Source organism: Dromiciops gliroides, chromosome 1 (genome assembly GCF_019393635.1).
Source record: "Dromiciops gliroides isolate mDroGli1 chromosome 1, mDroGli1.pri, whole genome shotgun sequence".
NCBI lineage: Eukaryota > Metazoa > Chordata > Mammalia > Microbiotheria > Microbiotheriidae > Dromiciops > Dromiciops gliroides.
This window is the reverse complement of record NC_057861.1, coordinates 744,941,428-744,968,066: the sequence shown is the minus strand read 5'-3', so window position 1 is coordinate 744,968,066 and position 26,639 is coordinate 744,941,428. Positions and strand designations below refer to the sequence as shown.

At 44.5% G+C, this 26,639-nt stretch overlaps 1 protein-coding gene across 2 annotated transcripts in view; it reads left to right on the top strand.

Moving 5' to 3' along the window:
• Nucleotides 1-26,201, top strand: part of BBS9 (Bardet-Biedl syndrome 9) — a 349,441-nt gene extending 323,240 nt beyond the window's left edge. For both annotated transcript variants that reach the window (XM_043979234.1, XM_043979233.1), the window contains 2 exons: nt 22,966-23,076; nt 23,516-26,201. In XM_043979234.1, coding sequence (XP_043835169.1) covers nt 22,966-23,076; nt 23,516-23,547 — 143 coding nt within the window. In that variant the 3' untranslated portion in view covers nt 23,548-26,201. The remainder of the gene's footprint in view (nt 1-22,965; nt 23,077-23,515) is intronic.
• The last annotated feature ends 438 nt before the right edge of the window (nt 26,202-26,639 follow it).

Below are 26,639 nucleotides of genomic sequence, written 5' to 3'. Positions count from 1 at the left end.
ATCTTAGGCTTATTTGAAAAGTTTATCTGTTGGTGTCCAAATCAAGTATTCATCACATCATGTCTCCTGCCCCCCGTTAAGTGAGGGTGACCAGTAAGAAATAGAGCATTGGCATCAGGGCACACAAGAGGGGCGTGATTTAGGCAGCCCCTGGGGGTGGGGGGAGCAGAAGTGAAAACAGGAAGCTGTCAGATTTCTGCAGATTGTAGCTATTGAGTCCTCTTTAAGAAATAAATGAAAGAGCCAAACTCCCACACAGGAAAAGTTCCTCCCTGGGGATGGAAGGCCCCAAGGAGCACAGATTTAGCCAAGGCCTGCGGCTAGCCACGGTCCTCCTCAAGAGTTCCTGGCTATTGCTATAAACCTTGGGGAGCCCTGAGGGCAGCAGCCAGATGGAGACCAAGTGATTCAGCAACTTTGAATCTTTCCTCCCCCGTCTTGGTACACCACACAAAGCCCCAAGTTTGTAAGAAGAGCCAAGTTTGTATTTTGGTCATTGTTGTTTTAGGGGGCTTGCTTTTTAAATCTTTGGTCAGTCACCATGCCAAATAGTCCAGCTGAATGGTCCAAACTGTGTGAGGAGAAACAATATTTCTCCACCCTTTTAACATGATCCTTTGACAAGTCCTATCTTGTTCTGAAGTGCTCGCCCTAGAGGAATACATCTGACACATTTGTACTAAAGTGAAGCCCAGGGAGTCAGGTCTTTATTTCCAAAAAAGGAAGACCAATCCCTGGTGGAAGTAGATGACTGTTTTAAGGTGACCAGCAGGCTCCAAACCCATTGATGAGTTAAGGGGATGTCGGCTTCAAACGTTACGGCTTCCCAGGTGGAATAGGTGAATGGGAACAGTCAGTTCCAAAGGCCGCAAAGGCGGCTGAAGCAGACTCTGTGGAGCACTTAAAGCTTGGTCAGACACTAAAGACACCACAGCCATCTCCTGCATCCTCAGCCATCACCAGTCACCCTGACTCGTGCCTCACCACTGGACTCTGATGATTCAGGAAGAGAGAGTGAGGCTGCTGACTTTATGAAGCGCTGCCTCACTTAAATCCAGTTTACATGGGAGTCAAAAGATGACTGCCTAGCAAGGAAGCTTCTCTTACTGCTAAACATTCATAGTGGTGAGAGGACTTCCCAGTACATGCTTTCATTTGATCCACACAACAGCCTGGTGAGGCAGGTGCTGAAAGAGTTGAGGCCGAGAAGGATGACATCTTTTGCCCAGGGTCACGCGGCTAGCTAATGTCAGCAGCAGGTTTTAGAGCCAGGCTTTCCTGGCTCCAAGTCCAACCTTCTTTCTTCTGGACCACGCCGACTCTCCAAAGCAGAAGTAGAATAGAGGCTTGTCCCTTGTGTCCTTGGCATGCGATGATAGCCCAGGAAGCCATTTGGGCCCAGTCTTGACTTTCTGCTCTAAACCAGAGGTTGTTCATGGTATGTTAGGAATTGACTGACTAGCTGTCTCTCTTCTCAGCTGATGGGTGGTAGCCAGATCCGGGGCAAGGGAGCCAATGTAACCCACCATTTCTCCCCTATCTAAAAACCCCAGCCTAGTAATTGCATCGAGGGCCAAGTTGGTGAGTGGCTGATTCTATCTTCATGAAACTGAGAGGGGAGAATAAAGAAGCAACAAACCGCTTTTGACAATAAATACATAAATAAGTACTTGGGACTTGAGCCTCCCTAGTTTCCTGCCTGCTCTCAAGCCCCACCCTGCCACATTCCTTCTTTTCCTTTGAAAAAGACCCTCTTGATTCCTTCTGTGCAACTGTGGCTCACTTACTTTTTTCTCCTTCCCTCTCTCCCCCAAAATCTTGGTTTTAAAAGGATTTTGCCCCCGAATGTTCAGAGACACATGTTGTTGTATCTCTTCCCTCTCATTACCAAACTTAACCCAGGGGTTCTTAACCTGGGATCTCTGAACTTGTATCTGAAAATATTTTGATAACTGTATTTTAACATAATCAGTTTCCTCTGTAATCCCATAGACTTTATTTTATGCATTTAAAACTATTGTTCTGACAAGGGGTCCCTGGGGCTTCACCAAACTGCCGAGGGTTGGGGTTGGGGACCTGTGATATTGAAAAGGGTAAGACCCCCTGCTTTGGACAAGTGCTGCACGTCTTAACCCAGAACATCCCAGTGCTTCCTCCACGAGTTTATTGTGTAAAGCATCCCACACGATGGCTCCACTCTGTCCTCCTTCTCTTCTCTCCAGTGGCTTCTGAAGGATTGTTTTCATTTTCTCAAGCTTAAATCTATCCATTTCCACTTCCTAATGGAGAGTTCCTCTGATGTTTTCTCCTATCCTATGTCCCTGGGTTTCCTTGTACATCTTCAGCAGCCACTAGCCCTTCTTCCTCTCTCTACTTCTTCATCATTTTGCCTTTTCCATAGTAGGGCATCCTTTCTCAGGGTGGAGCACTCCTTTACCTTCAGTGATTTAATATGGACAGGTAGAATTTGATGTTCCTACCTCCAAAATAAATGGAAATTGTACCATATAACAATCCACACATCTGTGTGTATCACTGGGGGCAATGAGACGATGCAGTGAATGAATGGTACACTGGGGCTGGAGTCAAGAAGTTCTGAGTTCAAATCCAGCTTCAGGCCCTTACTAGCTGTGTGATCCTGGGTAAGTCACTTCACCTCTGTTTGCCTCAGTTTCCTCATCTGTAAAAAGGGGATGATGTTAATATTAGGACCTACTTCTCAGGGTTCATGTGGGGATCAAATGAGATAATAATTATAAAGCATTTACTATGAATCTGGCACATAGTGAGGGCTGTATGTTAGCTATGATGAAGATAATAGTGCGTTTTCCTCCTGCTTCCCATGGCAGTTATGTGAGCCTCCCTCTATGTTTTCCCTGCTTCCGCTTGGTTTCAAAAAATGTCCCTATCAGAGGGATGACCAGCCTGGGAAGTGGGACCACATGGAGCCATAACTGGTGATTCTGGTCCTTGGGACAAGGGCCACAAAGTGTGCCAGGAACAAGGTCAAGAGAGAAACCATGGACACAGTCTTGGGACCCTTTGGGGACACCAAAGCACAGTGAAAGGGAAGGAGCAGAGCTGATCTGAGCCCGGGCAAAGCTGACTTAGGGTATAACTGATCATTGGGAGAAGGCACACTTACCATCTGTGGTCTGTACCTTCCTATTTTAACTAACATTCCCAGTAGCCAAGTGCTAGGTGTGGCCCGTTCTGTTTGCTGAAGTCCAAGTGGTATCATCACCGTATAAATTTTGGCACCCTGAGATAATCCCTGATCCCCCTGGCCTAGTTATGGATCTGATGCCATACCTAAGTAATGTACAAGAACCATCAGCACCAGGAATTGGTGCCTTACCCTGCTTGTGGTTTAAGACTTCCACATCTCCCACTTTCTGTTTCTTTTATTTCCATTCCCCCCCTTTTTTTTTAGTGAGGCAATTGGGGTTAAGTGACTTGCCCAGGGTCACACAGCTAGTGTTAAGTGTCTGAGGCTGGATTTGAACTCAGGTCCTCCTGACTCCAGGGCCAGTGCTCTATCCACTATGCCACCTAGCTGCCCCTCCCCATTTTGTTTTACATAACCAAAGCACATTCCAAGAAGTCATACACTTCTGTGATAGTCACAGACCATCCAACCTGGGAGGAAGCCCAGAGACCATATAGTATAACCCTTTTCTCTCTCTCTCTCTCAAGGGAAATTGAGGCTCAAAGAGCTAGTACAGTTTGCTCAGTGTCAGAGGATACATTAATGGCAGGCCTTGCTCTAGAAGCCAGGGCTCTTGATTCACAGTCCACTTTGCCTTCTTCCCAGCCTTAAGACTGTAGGTGACTGGTTCATCTCCACGTTGGCTTCTGCCCTTGACTCCCTTGTCCCTTTCTGCTCTCTCCATTGACACCCGATCATCTGCCTTCTCCATTTGGATTCTCCAGGTGCCGAGGCTGCTAGAAGAAGTCACACCACTGAGCTTACTTGCAACAACCAAACATTCATGTGGCTTACCTAATACCAACTAGGCTCTCTGCAACATGGAAAAATGTTTCGTCTTTCTTGATGAACTGACTCCCACACTCCCGCAGGGGCTGTTCCAAACCTTCCTTTCCCTCCTTAAGCCCCTGGTGTCTCCCCCACATCTCTCTCAGCAAATCCCTTTGCCTCCTACTTTATGGAGAAAACATCGGCCATCAGGTGTGAACTTTCTCCTTATCTCGCCCTTACTTCAAACCCTGTCTATGTCTACATCTTCATTCATTCTCTCCCCTTTGGTTCCTGATTCTGAGAAGGAGCTGGCTCTTCTTCCCAAGGCTGACATCTGTGAATACTCTCTATCCCATCCCCTCTCACCTCTTCCAGGCACTTGGCCTATTAATCATTCCTGCCTCCCTCTCATTAATAATCTCTCCTTATCTACGGCCTTATTCACCACTACTTACAAACATGCCCAGATCTCTCCTGCCCTTAAATGTCCTTCACTTGCCCCTGCCAGCCCCTAAGCCTCTTGACCTGTGTCTCTCCTTTGCATCCCATTCAACCACCTACAAGATTCATCCGCAGTGGTTACCTCTGTTTCATCACCACTCACACAGTTCTCAAGTGCAGTCTGGCTCTTAACCTCGCTACCCTTTCCAACGTGACCCAGCTCCCTGAGCCCCCAGCCAGGAGGCCGCCCTTTGTCCTGAGATTGGCTCCCACCAGCCTCTTCCTTGTGTTGTCCCTCTCCAAGAGCACAATGGAAGACTGCGGAAGATTGGAATTATGTCCTTTTTATCTTGATATCACCAGAGCCTTGCCTGTATTAGACACTTAATTAGCCTTCCTTGAATTACTTCCTTTCCTTCTCTGTATTTCCATCCCAGTGTTATCTCTCCTTTATTGACCTCCTCCCCCAAACAAATGAAATCTCCTATCCATCTTTACCTTCCCCACCCATCTCTTCCTGACCCTAACCCTCTCCCTCCCCCCACTGACTTCACCTTCCCTCCAGTTCCCTTGGCCTGATGGTAGCAGCTCTAGGCTATTTTGGGTCCCATTTCTTTTCTTTTTCTGGGCTCTTAAACCCGCTGAAGATGTGCTTACCCCTCTTTAACCTCCCATACTTTATGGGAGCTTGCACAGATGTGCCCTTGATTTACCAACATATTCAGTGATGTTAACATTTCCCACCCATCCAGATAATTGTCCAGTGATGCTGGAAAGGTAGGTTGGGGCCTGGTGGTAAAGGCTTTCAATGCCAAGCAGAGGCCTTTATGTTGTTCTTTGAATGGATCAGGAGGCACTGGAAGATTGTCAGGGGCTCAGATCCTTGCATTAGGAATATCACTTTAACAGCTGTGTTCAGGATAACTGGAGAGAAGATATTTGGGAGACAGGAAGACCGGGAGGCCCGGTGACATGGGAGCCGGGCCTGAAGCAGGGAAGCAATGTTACGGAAATAGACATGAAAAGATTTGGCAACCTTGAATATGTGGGATGAATGGAAGTGAGGAGTCAAGGATGACACCAGGGTAGGGTCTGGAAGGATGGTGGGGCTCTCCAGAGTCTTAGGGGTGGGGAAAAGATAAGGTGCAGAGCTAGATCTCTGAAGGAGCCATGAGGTGATTGGTGGGCAGAGTATGTGTGTTTTGGGGGTGGCAGGAGGGGGACGTGAATCGATAAATGCCCTGAGGGGCCAACCCCCAGGGCAGGAGGAGGGGGAGGTTGAGAGTTTGTACAAGTGTAGGAGGAATTGGTGGAATTAGTTTTGGGAGAACTGGCATGGACTTATTGGAGATAAGCTTTCCTGCCCTTCCTCTGGTTGGGTGGTCACACACCTCTTGGGGGTCATGCCGCAAGAGGCCCAGAATTTGAGGATTACTGATCGAGTTTGTGGGAACAAAGTTTGACGGGTCTTTTGAAGGTGGAAAACTCCAAATACTTCTAAACTTGGAGAGATGGTGAATTTTTTCCTTTATTTGCTTTGGGGAAGGAGAAGTGTTCCTGGGTGTATACAAGTTTAAATTTTAAAAAGGTGTGTGCCTCCAAAGTAAAACATTTTACAGTTGTTTGTTTAAGTTTTTCGTTAGGTATCATTTAATTTTGAAGTAATATGGGATATAGTGAACTACTGAGGATCACAACTTGATGTCTTAATGACACCAAGGTGCGTCCCCCCCCCCATTCTTCATAGGAAATTCAAGCAGAAGGAGGCTTGTCAACTGTCATTCCTAAGGTCTGAAAATTGACACAGATTCTTTCCAGTTTCCTGCTGTTTCTTTTCTGCTCCAGCTTTTAAGTTCACATATGCACTAGGTGCATTTTTTGTGAGTGTGAAAGGAATGTTTGGGGCTGAACATTTCCTTGAAGAAACAGGAGCCCTAGACAAAAAGCCAGAAGGTCCGTATCGAAATCCTGGCTTGATTATGCCCTGGCCATGTTACCTTAGGAAGACTCAGTGTCTCCAGATGTAAAAACATAGAAAATAAGATTTGTATCACTGACCTCAGAGGAAGTCCTTTGAAAGGCGGTGACTCATTCCAGTCTGATGAGAAAAGGTCTAGTTGGGTGTCCCACATCAACAAGAAGTCAAGTCAACAAGCATTTATTTGGCACTTACTGTGTGATAGGTATTAAGCTCAGCCCTGGGAAGGCAAAGAAAGTAAGAAACAGGAGAGAACCAGGAACCTCCTAGTGGCTCTCCACTGCAGCAGGGCTAGCATAGAAGCAATTGCTGTTCTTCCTAAAATCCTGGTCCTTGTATATGAAGCATATCACTTACAATCTATATAGTATAATATATACAGTGTTATATATCATATCATTTATAGGATAATGTATATCAAGTACATTACTTATCCTAATTCTATTACTTATAATGTATATGTTGTAATATATACATATATTGTAATATATTATACTACATATTATATTTATATTAAATAATGTATATTAAGTATATTATCTTGTCTATTACTTATATATCTTATACTATGAATTATATTTATGCTTACTTATATTATAATGTATATATTATAATATATCATACTATGTATTATATTGTTTATATTAAATAATGTAGTGTATTACTTATATGTCTATTACTTATATTATAATTATATATTATAATAGATATTTTACTATGTATTACATAATTTATATTGTTTATTACTTATTCTAGTTCTATTGCTTCTTGCCTCAGTTATCCATATTTACAAAGATTGGGTTGGAGTGAAAGCAGCTAGAGGTTATCAAGGTAGCAATATTACTCAGACCCTCAAACTGGGCTAAGTAATCCTTGAAGTTTAAGAATTCATCCATGTGGAGGCAGCTAGGCGGCATAGTGGATAAGCACCGGCCCTGGATTCAGGAAGACCTAAGTTCAAATCCAGCCTCAGACACTTGACACTTACTAGCTGTGTGGCCCTGGGCAAGTCACTTAACCCTCATTGCCCTCCAGAAAAGAAAAAAAAAAAACAATTCATCCATGCACTTGAGCTCAAATCTTTGGTTCTGGTCAAGAATGTCATCCACAAGAAAATCCATAGGAGTAGATCTTTTCCCCTGCATACCATGTATGGTTTAGCTGCCCTGGGCGCCACTCTGGATACTCAAGTCTGGGTTGTAGCAGACACCCATGGGCTGGTTTCAAGCATGTCCACTCAAAAGCACTCTTCCTCAGTCTCCCTGAACATGCACTGTTGGGTGAGGTAGCAAAGGAGGGCCCAAGACAGAACCTGCCAATCAGGTAGGGCAGATTAGGGAAATCTATGCCAGCCACTGGCAGTCCTAGTCAGGAGCGTCCCCCAAAAGGTATGGCTTCCTCCTCATAGTTTGAACCAGAATACTTCAGGAACAGGTATATGGTCTAGATGAGAAGAGAGATGAAGAGATTTAGAATAGCTGCTGTGCTGGGTGGGATCAGGATTCAATTAGGCAGGTGTGAAAGGGCTGCCTTGCTGCAGTGAGGGCCCAGGTGAGACTACAGAACATGCATTTGTAGTGGACCCAGGCAGCGCAGCCTCATCATTGTCTCCAGTTCAGGTTGGTGATGTTGAATAAAAACAAAGGACACAGGTGGTACATGTACTCCAATGTTGGGGCTTGGCAAGAAGTGATTGAGAATAAGGTAAGGAGGCAGGGGACAGAGTAGAGCGTAGAGCTGAACTGATTCACCAAGGGGAACATTCAATGGAAAATGAACAGCATGGTGAGGGAACTTTAGCTCAAGAGCCCCCACCACTGTGCCCCATCTTGATTATCAGTTTATATCAATTAGTCAGCCAGACTTGATTAACATTTAGAAAAGTTATTTACTAAGGTGGGCAGTGAAGTGGCACAGCGGATAGAGTGCAGGGTGTGAAGTCAGGAACACTTGCCTTCCTGAGTTCAAATCTGGCCTCAGACGCTTGCTTACGAGTTATGTGACCCTACGTACATCATTTGGCCCTGTTTGTCTCAATTTCCTCATCTGTAAAATAAGCTGGAGAAGGAAATGGCAAACCCCTCTAGTATCTCTGCCAAGAAAACCCCAAAGGGGGTCATGGAGAGTGTGACACGACCAAAACTACTGAGCAATGACAACATTTACTGAGTTGGTATAGTAAGAAGTTAGTATGAAACATTCTCCCAAAAGTCTGTGACCCATTCTCCCTCTAGGAGATACAGAGTCCAGGGGAAAGTGGGCTCATGTTTAAAGAGCAGAGGGAGTGAAATGGTGACACCGAGCTCCTGTTGCTGCAAGCCCTTTTCTCCCTCTTGGATGGTTCTCGTGACGGTCCCTGTGGAAGGAGACGACTTTCTTCTGGAATCCTTGTTGAGTCCTGAAGCTTCCTTTCCTCGCAGTATCTACTTTCTTCATAATTCTCATTCAGACCCTGCCATCAGAGGCTGCTACTGAAACAGCTACTGGACATTTTAGGGACACTGTTAGGACGCCGATGAAATATCCATCTTCTCTGACCCTCTGAAGTTTACACATTCCTCCTCTGGTCATGGGGACTGAGGCCCTTCCCCCCTCACCCCTAAGTGATTCCCCCTCAGGAGCCCTGATTGAAAATGCCCAGCTGAAAAAAAATTGGGGGCAGCTAGGTGGCGCAGTGGATAGAGCACCGGCCCTGGAGTCAGGAGGACCTGAGTTCAAATCCAGCCTCAGACACTTAACACTTACTAGCTGTGTGTCCCTGGGCAAGTCACTTAACCCCAATTGCCTCGCAAAAAAAAAGAAAAAGAAAAAAGAAAATGCCCAGCTGAAATAGCCCAGGACACTGGGTTCTCTTAGTGCTTGATACAGAACCCACAGGGTATGACTAAGCACACATAAGCTTGATGCTGCTGATCGAGTGATGGATTCATTAAAGGTAGTCTAGCAGAGGGAGTGGATAATGTAACTTTAATTAACCAACTCAATCTCCCCCAATTCTTACAGATATAAATACAGGGTAGTTTGGGGGTTTAAGGCAAATGGAAAGGAACGGATTTGATGTGTTCTTCTTGGTCCCAGAATTTGGAGCAGACAGTGGAGGCAGAGGTGGAGGGAGAGAGGACAGAGCCTTGATTCCGCCTGCAGGGGCTTCTCTACTCTTCTCTACTAGGGCAGCTAAGTGGTACAGGGGTTAGCACACTGGGGCTGAAGTCAGAAAGACCTGAGTTCAAATTTGGCCTTAGAAATGTAATAGTTGTGTTATCTTGACCAGGTCATTTAACTCATTTGCCTTGGTTTCTTCAACATGAAAATTCAGGAAATAATAGCATCTACTTCCCAGGGTTGTTGTGAAGATTAAATGAGATAGTACTTGTAAAGCTCTTGGCAAGGTGCTTGGCACATAGTAGGTGCCATACAAATGCTATTTATCATTATCATTATTAGTCTTATTCTATGACTCAATTCACTGACTCGTCCTCTCTTTGCTTTCCTTCCACACTGAGATTCTCAGGGTCAGGGTTATAGGATGATGGAGTCAGAGCTCGAGAACTGGAAAGAGACCTTGGAGGTCAGCCAGTCCAACCCCACTCATTTTACAGAAGAGGAAACTGAGGCCTAAGGAAGTTAAGTCACTTGCCTAGGGTCACCCAAGTTGTGGGATTTGGACCCAGCTTTCTGATCCCAGAGTCAGGGCTCTTTTTCCCCGGCTGTACACTTCATTGGAAGGGCTGTGTAAACATGTGGCAAGGGGAATTGGTGCAAAGAATAACAGGAAACACTGGGAAGTTTTGAGGAAAGACAAAATAATGGTGAGAGGGATTTTACCCCCACAGGAAAAAAATTGTGAAAAAAAATAAATGGATGAATTTCATTGAGAAACAAAACAAAACAAAGCTTTTGATTGGGTTATTATCCCAGACTATTTACTGAGTATTCTGGTAGGATGTGGCCAACCCATAGCCATGAAATGTTGGAGTGGAGCAGGCTCCTGGCAGTCTAGGGGATGACTAATGACTTCCATGAGACTGTCTCCCGCGTATTGTTTTCCATCCAGTCCCATGAAATCCTTCTCAAGTCAACAAGTGTCTGTTAAGCGGCCGCCATTTGTAAAAGGAAGCCATCACTTTTTCTTCATTCCTTCACTCTGTGTGTGTTTATCTTCCTGTGGGAAACTTTGTTTGTTTATCCGTGGATCCTATCACCAGCTGGAAAGGGAAGCTGGAAGTAGGGATCTTTGGGAACAGGGCTTTTTGACATCCGTCCATGGCTGCTCTCTTTCCTTCTTAGAGAACAGGTATTTGACTAGTCCCACATCACCAAGCTTTCTTTCCCAGAGTCAGAGAGAGAAGAGGCGGCCACATCTCTTATTAGAATTCCCTCTGCTGAGAAGCCCTCCAGCCTCATTGGGTAGACAGAAGGTGGAAGACTTAATGGTGCTTAATGCAATGTGTGCTCCCCAAACACATTGTTTCTGCTCAAGACTTCTTTGAGAAGACCCTCAGGGGTTCAACCAGTGACCACTGTGATTCCTTGTGAGAAAGCAACTCTACCCCATTTTTATCCTTTTGTCTCCATTTTTCATCTACTTGTGTTCTATTATCTTGTGCATTTCTATATCTCAGTAGTGGTAGAAGTCCTGGTAAACAGCGAACCTTGGGCATCATCATCCCTGCTGATTATTAGTGAGTGAGCACTTGAAAGATTCACATTCAGAAACCTGCATCCCTGGATGGGGGTGGGGGGCCTCAGAGCTCCAGCTTGCAGAATCCTTTACTGCCAGACTCTAGGTTTGGGGGAACAGTGCAAAGCTGCTCACCTTGGACTTTAAGCTTGGGAAAATGAGTCCAGTGTTTCCGTAATGGGCCTCTGTTCCTCCCCCAACTCCATTCTCCTTGCCCTGCCCCAACCCCTGTTTTAGAAGGGAGGATTTTGCTTTAAAAAGCTATATGTAATAGCTTTGGGGCCTCAAGTTTCCTAGTTTTGCCTGTGACTTATGGAAGCTTGTCCTTTTTGTCTGTTCAGTTGGAGTCTCCATGATTGCGTTTCTGACCCCTCGTGGTGGCTGTGTCAAGTTTCTGCTGGTCAGCTTCTTGGGTCGGGCTGCACAGACTTGCTCTGGCTCCTCTGTATTCATTTTCCTTGTCTGGAAAATGACTTTAAGTGACATTGTTTCTCGGGCAGCCCCTGGAACAGCAGATCTTTAAGTCTACAGAACCACTTTGGCATGGGGCCCAAGACTTTATTCTGTTTATTGTATTTGAAAAAAAAAAAAAGAGGATGACAGAGACAATGTTCCCTGTGCTGGGCTCCTTTTTCTCCTTCTTGCAACCTGTTTGTCCCCAGAGCAACTTGGCTGAGTTGATGCTTTGGCGGCCGACACCCATTCCATATAATTTCTGAAAGCAGCCCAACTTGGTCTGGATTCTGACTTCAGCCCGGGTGGTGGACCCCTTTCAAGTGGGAGAAACATTGCCAACATCTTTTGGGAAGTCGTCATCATTGATGCAATGGCTTTGCTCTAGAGACTCCTACATCTCTCATCGTTCAATAGCCAGGCCAAATAAAAGATTCTGATTTGGGCTACAGTGGGTATTATTATTTTCTTCTCCTCCTCTTGATGTTCAGAGGAGTTCAGACTGAATCCTTTCCAGGTCAAGTTGCTGTTCTCTGAGGTTTAGTGTTCTGGGAAATTTTGCTCAGGTGGATACAAATCATTGATTTTGGTAATTGAGTGAAAGTGTTGGGATGAAAGCTCATCGACTGATAATTATCATTATTACTTTATTATTATCATCATTATTATGATTGCCATTTTTCCTGACCCTTTCAGACATGACATCTGGTTCTTGCTTTGTTTCCACAGCTAATGGCCCAGTGGGCAGGCCACAACGAGGGGTATACTTGCAGATTTGACTTGATGCCTCTAAACTCTTCACTCTGCATGTGTGTGGTTACACTTTTATAAGAGGAGCAAGGATTAGAAAGCATTTGAAAATGCCAAGATCTTGGAAAGGAGTTTTTTTCTCTACCTCTGCTTTCTATATCCCCAGGGCTTAGTGACAAAGTGGAAGCTCAAACCCGAAAGAAGAGAGTGTTTTGTCCTGGTTAGATAATGTTCTTATCATTCTGTTGAAGACGAAGCCAAAGAAAGATCTTCCATCCCATTGCCAAGGACCTTTGCTTTTGATCACCAGGCCAGGAAAAGTCAATATTAACTTTCCCTCCTTCCTCATTTCCAGACACTAATTGAAGTCTCCTTTTGTATTCCTGTTTGGGACTTTTAATGGTCTTGTTAACATGTGTAAAAACATTGTATTTGGAGACTCCAACAAAGCCGTTGGTACCTTTTCCCCCCTTTAAATACTGTTTATATTCTTTCTGGGTGTGTGTCTTTCCAAGTTCTCCAGATTAGGAACTAAATGTGTTACAAAAACAGATGTAACACAAATGAGGGGGGTTCTCATTTCCTTCTTAGAGCAGAGCTTGGATAACTCCACCATAATGTGAAGGTGCCTTCGTCACCTTCTGTGACACTGGCGCTGACCAGGACCCCTCTGCCCGCAGCTCTGATCTCTCCTGACCGATCCAAGATCCCCAGCGTCAGACAAGAATCCAAGCACCCAGGGTGGGGGTCATCGGGCAGCAGCATATTCTCGCTCTTGCTCTTGCCAACAGCTAATGGGGGATTTCACTTTATGAAGCCCTGTTTACAGACTGACATCTGGAGAAATTCTTAAACTGGACCCCTTCCAACCTGTCGGATTTATGCGCTGCTCTTACTTTTTGTAAAGACGACTATTTTCCCCTCTGCTTGGTACAGCTTCATCTAATTACTAGTAGACAAAGATCATTGTGCTACTAGTTTCTTAATCTTTTGTAGCAATTCCAGTGGCACTTTTAAAAGGTGGGCATGCTGATAGATTATTTGTAGAAGGGAGCGTACAACCCTTCCCCTCATGCTCCACCCCCTACCAATTTTGCAGATGAGGACAGACCCAGAGAAGGGAAATTCCTTAGCTAGAGTCACACAGCTAATGAGTCTCTGAGATGGGATCTGCACCCAGTTCTTCTTGATTCTGAGTCCAATACCCTATTCACTGCACCATGCTGCCTCTCACTGTGTAGAAGGTTGAACTGTCTTGTAGCAGTCTTTGAAAGGCATCTGTTTGCCTGGAATCCCAACACCCTGCAAGGCTCAAGGGTTGTCCCTTAAACTAGATAGTGTAAGACTCATTCAGGTGCGATGAAAATGTGCTGGCATAGTCACATACACAAATTTGGCTCCTACCGAGGGGTATGACGTGGAAATAGGCAAGACTTAGAACATATTTTAGACTCTGATACGGTGTGTGTGTGTGTGTGTGTGTGTGTGTGGTCAAAGGATACTTAAGTAAAAGAATTGACCTCTGGAGTTTTCCATGATAAGACCATCTAAGACATGTAGTCATCTCCACTGCTGCCCTGTAGTTATTATAAGTAATAATGAACATAATTAATAACTAATATAAGTAATAACTAGCATAATTGGTATAGCTAACAACCAGAAAAACATAGATAATATATATAACATAAGTAATTACTAACACAATTAATATCTAATATGTCATAATTAAAATATTACATGCCATGTAAGTATCATAATAAATAACTAATATAAGTAATAACTAACATAACATAGGTAATATAAATAACGAAAATAATTAATAGCTAATATCAGTAATAATTAACATTAAATAGGTCACGTAAGTAATAAAATAAATAGCATAATTAGTAACTAATATAACAAATCACATAAATAAAATTAGCATGAGTAATAATATATTACATAGGCCATACGAGCAATAATTAATATAAGTAATAACTAACATATTGCATGGGTCATAGAAAGAATAGCTAATGTATGTGATTAATATAACAGAGGTAATATAAATAACTAACAAATAAAAATTAATACAAGTAATAACTAACATATCATAGGTAATATAAATAACAAGTAAAAATTAACATAAGTAATAACTGGCATAATTAATAACTAATGTAAGTAATAACATATGGCAGCTTACAAAAGTAATTAGTAACTAACATAAGTATGATAAGTAATAACTAAAATAGGTCATGTAAATAATAACTAATATAATAACTAGCCTATTACATAGGTCATATAAATAATAACTAACATCAGTAATAACTGATGTAAGTTGTACTTAACCTAAGTAATAACTGGCATAGTTAATGACATATAAGTAATAACTAATACAACAGATAACGTAAGTATTAAGATAAGTAATAATTACTATTGGAGGGCTTCAAGATATATGGAAACAAGCTTTGGCTTTAGAGATATGAGATTATGTGAGGTTTGGGTATGAAGAGCGACCACCAACACTTCCTAGACTATGTCAGAGAGACAGTATGGTGGGTGCAGTGAGCAAAGGGACCCATCTGGAGTCCATGGATCTGGGTTTGAATCTCAGATATGCTACTCTGTCCCCTGTGACCATAGGGATACCATTTACCCTTCTCGCCATAGTTTCAGCATCTGCACCATGGGAATAATATTCTGAATCACAAGTTCGCCACGATCTTAGATTTGTAGCTGTGCATGATCCCAGATGTCATTTGGTCCAGCTCTTCCATGTGGGAGCTGAGATCCCAAGGGCAAAATGACTTGCTCAGGTGGTAGAATGGAGGTTCAAACCTAGATTTACTGACTAAATCCAGAGTTCTGCCCAGTGTACCAGGCTGCCTCTGACCTTTGGACGGTAGTAGTTGTACTCTGGAGAGGTTCCTGTTGTGCCCTATACCCTTTCCTGATGTGACTCCCACAGGGCAAATATAACCCAAGGGAGAGGAGGAATGGGGAACGGGGGGCAGAGAAACTGTGGCGAGGATTTCTGCTAGGTAACATTTTTAAAAGGAATGTTATAAACCAATTCATTTCTCTTGGAATTTGAGGGATGAATGCATGGGCACATAGAGGCCTGATCTACTGTCTGGTATGGTGTCCTGCTCACAGGGAGAGAAGGGTGGTCCATTGGTACCTCGAGTGGTGGCTCTGGTTAATTGAAGTATCTAGAGGTGTTACTACTCGGAGCCTCGTGAAAGACAGAAGACACCATTTTTGAAGAGCTCATCTGAGTTCAGAGCTCTTGTCATCAAACTGGACTGCCTAAATTTGGCCTCTCCATTTCCATAATTGTAATTTTGTCAGAATTTGGAAGGAAAGTGGCACTTGATTCCTTTTTAAAAACAAACAAACAAACAGATTCCCTATTGGCACTCAGCTGTCCCTTCCCTTTGACCCAGAATTGCTAGGCATATACCTCAAGGAGATCAATGCACAAATGTGCAATGGCACAAAAGTGGTCCTAGACACCAACATATTTATAGTGTAGTAGTAAAGCACTGGATGCCCATCAACTGGGCAAACTATGGTACATAAATGTAATATTATTGTTCCATGAGAAATAATGAACATGATGAATAAGGAGAAGCATGGGAAGACTTGCATGAACTGATACAAAGTAAAGTTAGCAAAGCCAGGAACACAATATACTTCCTTCATTCACCCATTATATGCCAGGCAATGTGCTATGTACTAGGAATACAAAAAGAGGCAAAAGATAGTCCTTGCCCTCTGCTAATGAGAGAGAAAGCATTCAAATAAATATATACAGAGCAAGCTATCGACAGGAGAAACAGGAAATAATTAACAGAGGAAAGGCACTGGAATAAGAGGGGCTGGGGAAGGTTTCCTATAGAAGGCGGGATTTTATTTAGTCTTAAAGTAAGGCGGGGAGGGGAAGAGCTGGGGAGGGTGGAGGAAGAGAGCCTTTCAGTCATGGGGGACAGCCAGAGAAAAAGCCTGGGATCAGGAGAAGCAGGGTCTTGTTCATGGAATGGACAGAAGGCCAGTGTCACTGGATTGAAGAGGACAAGGATGGGAATAAGGTTTAAGAAGATTGGAAAAGTGGGAGGGGGAGAGGTCCTGAAAATGCTAAACAGAGCATTATGTATTTGTCCTTGGAGGGAAGAGGGAGCCACTGGAGTTTCTTGAGTGGGGGTGGGTGGGTGACATGATTATATCTATGATAACTATGGTTTAGAGGCAGGCAAACCCACCTGTAGCTATGGCAGGAATCCAGGTGTGAGGTGATGAGCCCCTGCCCTGGGCAGGTGGCAGTGTCAGAGGAGAGAAGGGGACATATGCAAGAGATGTTAATGAAGGTGAAATCCATAGGCCTTGGCAAAAGATTAGCTCTGTGGGGTGAGAGAGAGTGAAGAGTCCAAGGTATTTCCTAGCTTGGGAGCCTGGGGGACTCTCCAGTAATAGGGAAGGTAGGAGTGCAGGAGGGTTGAGGGGGAAAGATAATGAGTTCTGTTTTAGACCTGTGGAGTTCAAGACGTCTGCTGGCACCCATGGAGTTTGAGATGTCTGTCTGATAGTTGTCGAGGATTACAGCAGTGCAAATGGAAAGAATGACAAGCACCAGGCCAAAGGCTACAGAATTATAATAATCATTCTCGGCCCCAAAGCAGAGATGGGAAAAGGTTGTCTCTTCCCACTTCCTTGAAGAAGTGGTGGCCCAGGGATGTGGAACACTGCATATACAATATCAGACTTTAAAATCATTTGGTGAGTCAAGAACTTTTTTCTTTCTTTTTCTATATTATAAGGAATGGCTTATTGTAGTGGTGAGGAATAGGGGAGGGATACATCAGGAAATGTAGGTGCCGTAAAAACAGAAACATTTTTTATAACTTGTTTAAAAAAAAAATGCCCTGAGGAGCGTTGAAGTCATTCAGGAATCACTGTTCCTCACAACTGGTAATAAAAATCAAAAGACTTCCCTTTGCCTACAGAATAAAGCCCCTGCCTATGGCCCTCCACAGTCTGGCTCCAACCTACTAATCTGGCCTTACCTTATTCCCCTTGATGTGTTCTGTGTATAGGGCCACTGTCCATTCCCTCTTTCTCATCTGCCCTCTCTATTGTGTCTGCCTCTTCTTCCCTCCCCCCCCCCATTTGCCCACATCCTTCCTGTTCTTCAAGGTCCCTCCAGGTAAAAAAAATCTTCCTCAGTTTCCCCCAGCTCCATGCCCTTATCTCTTTGGCATTTGTTTTACCGTTCCTTTTATCATGACAATTCAGGTGCTTTTCCTTCCCCACTCCCATCCCCATTGTGTGGTAAATGTCTTGAAATCAGGGATAGTTCCCAGAGCATAGTAGGGACTTTATGTTAAACTTAGATCTTTGATTTAAATTCATAGACTTGCAGCTATTCCCTCCTTCTTTTCCCCTGACAGCATTTCTTCTCTTCTTTGTACCAAACCCCTTTGTCTAGATTTGAAAAGCCCCTATTGAGGGAGACTACATTCCATTTTTTGTCCCCTGCTGCTCATGATAATCGGTAAATGTTAAATGATTTTTTTAAGCAGCTATGTTTTCCCGTCATACTGTCTAGGAGAGGAATAAATCGGCACTTAATGCTTACATGGACAGCTGAGGAAATCCCTTTTCAATAAACAGGCACCTAATCTGTTGGAATCTCGCCTCTATTGGGCGTATTTGTCAGGAGAGACGGTTGATGACTACAATTATGCCCGGGCTCACTTATTTCCTCAATATGGTGTCTGTTTAGGATGTTTTCACTGTAGTGACAAGACTTGTACCTGCTTTTTGGCAGCTTTCAGCGGAAATCCTCTCTGCCAGGTAGACATTTAACAGCGGGCCTCTATAATTATCCTTTGCAGACACACAAATGGATGGGAACAAGGGCAGGTACTTGGGACAAATGGCCTCCTTGGAATCATGTCACTGGTGCTAAAGCTCTTGGTGGGCTGAGAATGCCAAGGACAAGGGACTTTAGAGGGGCTGGGACAAGATCAGAATGGATGTTGGGACAGACATTGAAAAGCCAATGAACTGGAGGAAGAAGGCTTTCCCGTTATGTAACAGCGAAGCAGGAAGCCGCCTGGAGCGGGATACCGGCCACAGAGCAGAGGCAGGGTCAGTAGGGCGGCCTGGAGCATGTTGTGAAGGCCAGCACCCTGACTGGAAAGACCAGATGGGTGGGCGTGCCAGAAAGCAAGGCCAAGGCCTAGCCCATGACAGGCGGACTCATTTGAATGGAGCTCCACTGTCAAGTTCAGCATTCTAAGGAGGCAACTCAAGACCTCCTTCCTGGGCCCCTGGAGGACCATCATTCTTAAAGTGCTCAGTCCATCCAAGGGGGTTCGGTCCATTGCCCTTTGAAGCTTCCTCTTCTACCCATGAATCTCCGTGTCTGTCTTTGAAGACAGTGCTTTGTCCTAACCAGCAGAGGGCAATACTCTCCTTTGAACCCACTGTCCTGGGCTTGTGCTGTACTGACCCGCGGATCATCCGTCAGGTAACAGTAAACATACATGGCCCCCAAGGTCTAGCTGGCCTCAAGCCTCAGAACGTTCTTTACCCCCATCTTTCCACCAAGGCTCTACCCTGGCCATGCCCCCTGATGCTGTTCCCTCTCCAGCAGGGACCTTCTGAGGTCCTTCTCCCTGTGACTTAACCCAGTCAGCTTCAGAAGCACTGCCCACATCAATGAGCCAACCACAAATGCCCTACCAAATACCATCATGTTTAGCAAAATCAGTGCTCGAGACCACACCTTATTCCAGGTCCCCTCCTGTATGGGCACCTCATCCATCTCACCACTGCTCACACGCCACCCCCGTCCCCATCTTTTTATCTCTTGTTCTGGGCACAGGGATCAAATCAACAGTACTGTTGCTTCTGGAAAAGGGGTGCCATCTCTCCTCCTCATGCTTCATTCACCTTGAGAGCTGGAAGGAACCTTCGAGGGCATTCATCTGACTCCTTCATTTTACAGATGAGGAAACTGAGGCTGAGAGGTTGGGTAGCTCGGCCACTGTCACAGAGCCAGTCAGATGAGAGAATCGAACTGAGATTTTCCTGAGTCCGAAGTCCAGATCTCTCCACCACTCTTTCTTTCAAATCTCTGCCTTCTCATTCCTGCGACTTCCCAAATCAAAAGGCTGTTCTGGGCACTGCTCCCCTTCATGTGCTGGCTCCTTCACAGCAGAGACTGACTCGCCCCACCTGTACCTCTGGCCCTTAGCACAGTGCCTACCACATAGTAAACACTAATAAATGCTTTTCGTTGATTAAAAAAAATAAAGCCATAGCGAACATTTATATAGCGCCTACTACATACCACCGTGCTGAATACTTTACCACTGTTAGCTCTTTTGGGCCTTACAACAATCCTGTGAGGTAGATACTATCTTTATCCTTATTTTACAAATAAGGAAACTGAGGCAAACAGGGTAAAGTAACTTGCTCAGGGCCATACATCTAGTAAGTGCTTGAGGCTGGATTTAAACTCAAGTCTTCCTGACTTCAGGCCAAAAAAAACGGGGGGGGGGTGGATTTAAACTCCAAATAGGAACAAATTTCCCAATAATTAGAGCTACCCCCAAATGAGGTGGGCTTCCCCAAGAGGGTTAGTGAGGTCCTCTTATTTGGTCCATTGTAGTTGGGATTCTTGTCCAAGTTCACACCAGACTGGATGGCCATGGCCACCGAGGTCCCTGTCTATCTGAGTCTGTGATTCTGTAGGGGAGGGACACATCACTTCTTTGTCACTAGACTGTGAGCTCCTTAGAGGCAGGGACCGTCTGCAGCCTCTTTGTGCAGCCTTCGGGCTTAGCACAGTGCCTGGCACATCGTAGGTGTGTAGTTGAATGATTGTCCCATGCCAATTTCATACAGATGCTGTTGGAGTCAGATGGACTGGAGAGCTTCCTTACCTATTTTGGTATCTCGTAACAGTTTTATGTAGCCAACTTACCTGTTTGAGAGGTTGTCCTGTCCACATAGATTTTCTGTTACATGAAGAGATTTTATGGCACATTGTTAGAACTTAAGAATCATTCTTCAGAAGTTTTATTGAGGAAAGAAATACCATGATGTTTGGATTAATATTGTGAAACACTGCTTGAGAGTGGGCCAGGATAGTTTTGGATGTAGAAAGAACTGAGTGTTTGACCTCTAACTAAGAAGCAGCCAGTTCTTTTCCTATAGAGGCCCAATGGCTTGGATGCGTCACTGAAAACACCATTGGCTTCTACCTGTAGCTATAGTTGTTCAGGACCTCAGTTAGGACAAGTGCTTTCCATATTTACTGATGATAGCCTGGGGTTAACATTTTCAGTTAGAAGAGTGGAAATCTGGATAAAGGGACTAAGTCAAAAGTAGTTTTAGCTCTCATTTTTATTCATTATGTATCTTCTTCAAACTCATGGTGGGGTTTGGGGTATTGATGCTAATTACTTGGCCATATTGCTCTTTGGAAAATAGTCATCCTGTCTATGGCACTGGTGGTGGAACTGACAGTGTAATAATTGTATCAGGATTCCAAGATCTTTCTTGCATCGGTAACTGGTTCTACAAGCCAAGTTCAAAGACTGACATCTCTATTCATCTTTGCCAAGTAGACTTCAGTATAGATCAGCTATACTCATTTTAGAGCCAGGGCATTTTTTCCTTTAATTGATCCAATTTGTTCTTAGGCGATAATTTCTTCTCATTCAATACCCTCCCACCCTTTGGTACTTTTCTCATAGAAATTTTTTTTTTAAAGCTAAATAAAACCAGCTAACATAGTGATTGCAATGGACAATACTGGTAATTTACCATTTCCTAATAGAATCAGGAAGTGTGTTGCTACCAGTCATTTGGAATTAATATTGGCCATTGGCTTTGACCTGAGTTCCCCTGTTTCATGGTGTTGTCTTTGTCTAAATGATGACTGTAGCCATTGTGTCCATTGGTACTTCAGTTCTGTTTTTCTCCCTCTGGGCCAGTATGTACAAGTCTTCCCATCCATCTTTGCATGCCTCACTTTCATTGTTTCTTGTGGTGAAAGAATATTCCATTACATTCTGGTGCCACAGATTGTTCACTTATTCCCCAACTGATGGGCCCCAGACACTTTCACTGGCTCATTTTACAAGGAAATATCAGAAGCCCCCGACACCAAAGCTGAGAAAAGGAAGGCCAACTTCCTTTTAGTGAATACACTCCTTCTACCATGCCATATTATCATCAAAATAGAAAACTACCAAGAAGAATATATATAATTATTCAAGCATTAAGAAAGGATAAAGTATCAACAAGCCCTTTAGAACCCTCTCTGATTTCTAAACAAGAAAGAAAAGTTGGTTAAGAATCTTTCTATGGTATCAGAAGATGCATCTAGCAAATCAGAGCATTCTGATTCAAGGTAGAACATCATTCACATGAATAAGGACATGGCTTAATAGATTTTATTTTTCCTAGATGAAGCTGGGGGGTCACATATACAGAGCCAGGCTCAGAGTCAAGAAGATCCAGTCTCAAGGATAGTGCCAACTCTGACATCTACGTGACCCTGGACAAACCTTTCAAGTATCCCGGGCATCTCTCAGAGACTCTAGGGTATAGAGCAGATTCAGATCTAAATTGGTGAAAGGTTTCTTCACTTGGAGTTCCCTAACTCTATAAAAATAATCGTCTTTAAAAGTCTATCATTGGAATAAGAAATTTATGTATTTAAGAAATTAAGGAGACTCCAGTTGAGTAGAGTCCCAAGTACTCAATAAGACCGGTCTGAGGGAAATGTGAACTTTGTTCTACCTGGACTCCGTGAACAGAACCAGGAGTAGTGGGGTAAGTTACAAAGAGGTCAGTTTAGTCTTGATTTCCAAAAAACTCCCTAAGACTGAAAGCTACCCCTGTGGGGGGATGGGCTCCTGTCTCTGGGGCTGCCATGGATTTCTCCATATTGGGTAGTTTGAATTCCTTTTCAAATCCAGGTTAGACAAGATGGTTGTGGAGGCCCCCTCTACCTCTAGAATTCTGCAATCCTGAGATATTGCCTCGTGGTTGCCAAAGTTAGGAGATAGTGGCAAACTGATCTGGTCAAGTTATAGATGAAATTCAAAAATTCTCTTGAGGTTTGGATTTTTATTTTATATTTTTTTTTTACCAGTAACCTCCCAGGACTTTTATGGGGTGTTATAAGGGCATGCTTGCATTCTATTATCCTGGAATTACCTCTGAATTGAAATCTTCCACTTTGCGGTGCACTGGCTTGTAGCTCTATCCCAACTGTACGTGTCGGACAAAGTTAGGCAGCACAGAAGGTACTGCATGGACCCCTCTGGAGAATCCCCATACACACTGTTCCCTGTTCATACTGGATCTGATTTGTTCTTGTTCTGACGTGGAGAGGATCCATCCTGAGGTCCCGTGCCACAGGGACTGTGCTCTGGGCATCAGATCGTCTCCATTCTGACCTAGAATTGGATCAGTTAGACTACAGAGGCGTTGCCACTTTCTCTTCCACATCCACGGGTGGGGCAGGGCAGGGGAGAGAGCTGGATCCTTGCTCCTCACTTTTCTTTGGGGCCCCCCCCCCGTCGTTTCTCACCCCTGCTGTTACACTCTAAGCTGTTGCCAGCAGTGGGAAGGCAGGCTCTTTTCTGAGATCCCCTTCAAGCTCGGTTCTCCTTGTTCACCCAGGTGGTTGTGCCTCCATCCCAGAGCTAGACCCAGAAGAGAGAACAACAGAGCAGGACTCACGCGGTGTGTTCCCCAGTCCCAGACACCTGGCTGCACAGACCCTCAAGCCAGGTAAGAGGAGGGATACTTTTCCCCAGCCCCCCAGAAGACCTGATGCTACACATTTTTCCCAGTGTAGGAGATGACTTCACCAACCTAGATGACCTTAATTCCCTAACCTGTCTCCTCTCCGTTTAGATCAAGGGTTCTTACCCTTTTTGTACTGTGACCCCTTGGGTAGTCATGAAGCCCGTGGACGGCAGACCCATTGACAAGAAAATGTTTTTGGATGCCTTAAGTAAGATACACAGGCTTACAAAGGAGACCAATTAAATTAGAGAACAGAAATAAAAATGAAAATTTAATTAAAATGTTCACAGACCTCAAGTCAAGAATCCCTGACGTGGACCCAAGTCATTGGATCTTTAGATTCTTATTTCTACAGCTGACATTGACCCTCCTGTGTAATCTCTTAATTACGTAGTGCCTCTTCTCCTCCTTTCTTTTCCAGAATCTTCTCCTCCCACCACATTTCCAGAATAATTAGAATGGAGCCATCCAGTTCAGCAGGAGCTAAGCCTCCCTGGGTTGGCCAGATGGGGACTTCCTGTCACATGCAGAAACAGCCTAGGGGGGGTTCCAGGCTTGGAGCCTGCTCACCTCTGTGAGGGTGGCTTTGGGTGGAGACAGAAAGGAAGACACCAACTCTAAGGAAGGCTTCGTTGTTGCATGTCCATCCACTGGAACTCAGACTTCACTTCTCTCTGGAGAAAGCAAGGTTCTTGCCTCTTTGTGCCTGCTTTGGGGGGGCTGGAACCTGAGGCCAGTGTTTGGGACAGTTGGTCTCTGCTGATTTCCCCAGCCTGAAGGTTCCCAGTTGTTGGTAGCAATCCCATTTAGAAGAGGCACCACTGTTCAATAAAGCCATGGTAGCATGGATTTTATTTTACCAACTGAGGGCTTGTGTTAGCTGACATTGGTCTACTTTCCCGGTCAAAGGGAAAGAATCCTGAGACCTCTCTGATTTGTCATAAGATGTTACAGTAATTCTTTAAAAACACACAAACACAACCTCATGGTTTAATGCTTGGACCTCTCTCCTTGAAAGAGCTAAGTTTTGTTCTGTCCTCAGAAATGAACTTTACATGTTTTCAAGGTATGAAAAGTCAATCTGCTGACATTCCTTTCTCCAGCCCCCTCATCCCCCATTTACAACAGGGACTCACACTTTAGAATTAAACTTTAATTCAGGAATCAGGGAAATTTCCTGCCAACTCTTTGGGGTTGAAGTGGCATGTTCAAAGCCTCCTTCCTGAGTAGACATGTTTACACTAGTCTCGAACCCCCAGAAACCCCACACTGGGGGGAGGTGGGATATAAAAAAAGTCCAGTAAAAACTTCATCGTTGATTTCTTTTTTTGGGGAATTGAAAACCAGCACCAACTATATATTAACTCTGTTATTACTATTGTGTTTCTTTGATAGAAGCAAATGTTGTTTTTTAAACAAGCATTTACAATTGAACATTATCTGGGCCAGAAGTGGGACAACTCCAGAGGTTGGCTTTAATCGCATCTGCCCCAAGGCGTGCATACACACCAAAAGATGATGCCCCTTTCTGCCTACTGTCGCTAAAATACAGCCTGGTTTGGCAAGTTTGTCATGGCAATGCCAGCCAAGCCACAGGGGAGGAGGGAGCGGCATAAAACCCATCCCTTTTCTCGTGGGGATGAGCCTCTGTCTGGAGTTTTCTCAGGTGTATCCCTATGCAAACCTCTTTGCCTGCACCACCCTTCTTGTGGTTCTCCCCAGTTTTCCTTTCTGGGGTTTTTGTGTGTGTGTGTGTCTTTCTCTTCTTGGCTTGATGCTTCTCCCTCTCTAAATCTCCATCACGCATCCCTTCTCTCTTTCCACCACCACCCCTCCCACTCCAGGCCCAAATGCTCACCTGCCTGCATGTCGACAGCCCCCCACCCCCACCCACTCCTTCTCCCTGACTGCCAGATGAACTATCTTTATGTCTCTCTCTATCCACTCGTGTTTTCCTCCTGTTCCAAATATGCCCTTGGCAGAGCATTCAAGGCTCTTTCTAATTTAGTACCACCCTATCTTTTCAGCCTTGGTGCCCAGAATCACTAGTGTGTTTCCTGAAACTGAAGGTATTTGTAATGCTACTGCCTCCCACTGATCCTTGGGGCAAAGCATGTTGTAGTATCAAAACATCATGTGCTTTGCTTTCCTCTGGGTTCTTTTTCATCATTCCTCCCCTCCCCTTTTTGTCCCCCTCCCAAGTCTCTCTTTGACTCATCATTTGATGTGCTCAGACCCTCTTTTCTAGCCTGGAGCTGTGGATTTGGCCTCAATGACTATTGAATTCCTGACCCTGGCTCTGACCTGCCCTCACTTTGGCACCTCATGTAGACCCCCCCCTCCCTTTATCAGCCAATTAGGCCACCAATCACAAGCATTTCCCTAGTGCCCACTGTGGGCCGGGCACCGCTGAGTGCCAGGGATGCCCCCGCATAGCCTAAGTTGGCCGAGTTGTGGACTCACAACATTCAGACTAAAGCCCACCTGAGCCGGGGAGATTGAGGTTCCCTCTGGTCTGGGGCCCCACCAGGGTCCAGGCAGATGTCACAGTCATTGCTTACCACATCTCCAGCCACTTGCGACCCCCGCGTTTCCGCCTCTCCCTACCTTTGCTTGTGCTACACCCTAGACCCTCCATCTGTCAGAATTTTACCTGTCCTTTATAGCCCAGCTCCAAGGTAATGGCTGCCTGCTCCACTTCTTATGCTCCCTTGTGGATGGTGCATTCTTTATTACTGTAGACATACCCCTTCCGAGACCATAGGCACCTGGGGGGTAAGGACCAAGGCTTACTGGGTCTTTGCATCTCCTTCAGTGGAAGAAGTCGAGTAGATTCTTAGTAAGTGCTTGTTGAATGAACAAACGAATCAACAAATGAATGAATGAGCGAATGGACAGATGGATGGATGATGAATGAATGTCTTACTTGCCTGGGCTATATCACTATAGTTCTAATCATTCCTTCCTTTCATCTCTTTCCCCAGGCTATGATATAGAGCTGAAATATATGGGTTTATTCTATGTTAAATTTATTTTTAAGTTCACTCTTCTTCATTTTCAAAGTGCATGAATGGAACATTTTATACTTATTTTTATCGCAAAATAAAAGTTATATGCATCAAAATTAGAAGACTCGGCTTCTTATTACTTATCCAGGACAGTGAGAGAGAGCAGAGAGAGTACTGGCTTGGGAGGCCAAGGGCACGGCTTGGAATCCCAGCTCTCCCAGGAACTACTTGTGTGACCTGTGACAAGGCTCATCACTTTCCTACACCTCAGTTTCTCCCCCAGACCAGATCATCTCAGAGGTCACTTCTCGCTCAAAATCTGTGATCCAATGTGACCATTGCCTTTTCCTAGGGGTCAGTGACCTTCAGCTTAATAAAGTCTCACTGCCCCAGGGAGGTGGTATTTAAGATACATTTTGTCTAAATACCATCCCCCTTGACTTCCTGGCATCGCTTGGATTATACACTCAGTTCTTCTGATAATGAGGAGTTTGCCTGTCAAAAGTTTGATTTGGAGATCATTCTAATTAGCCTAAG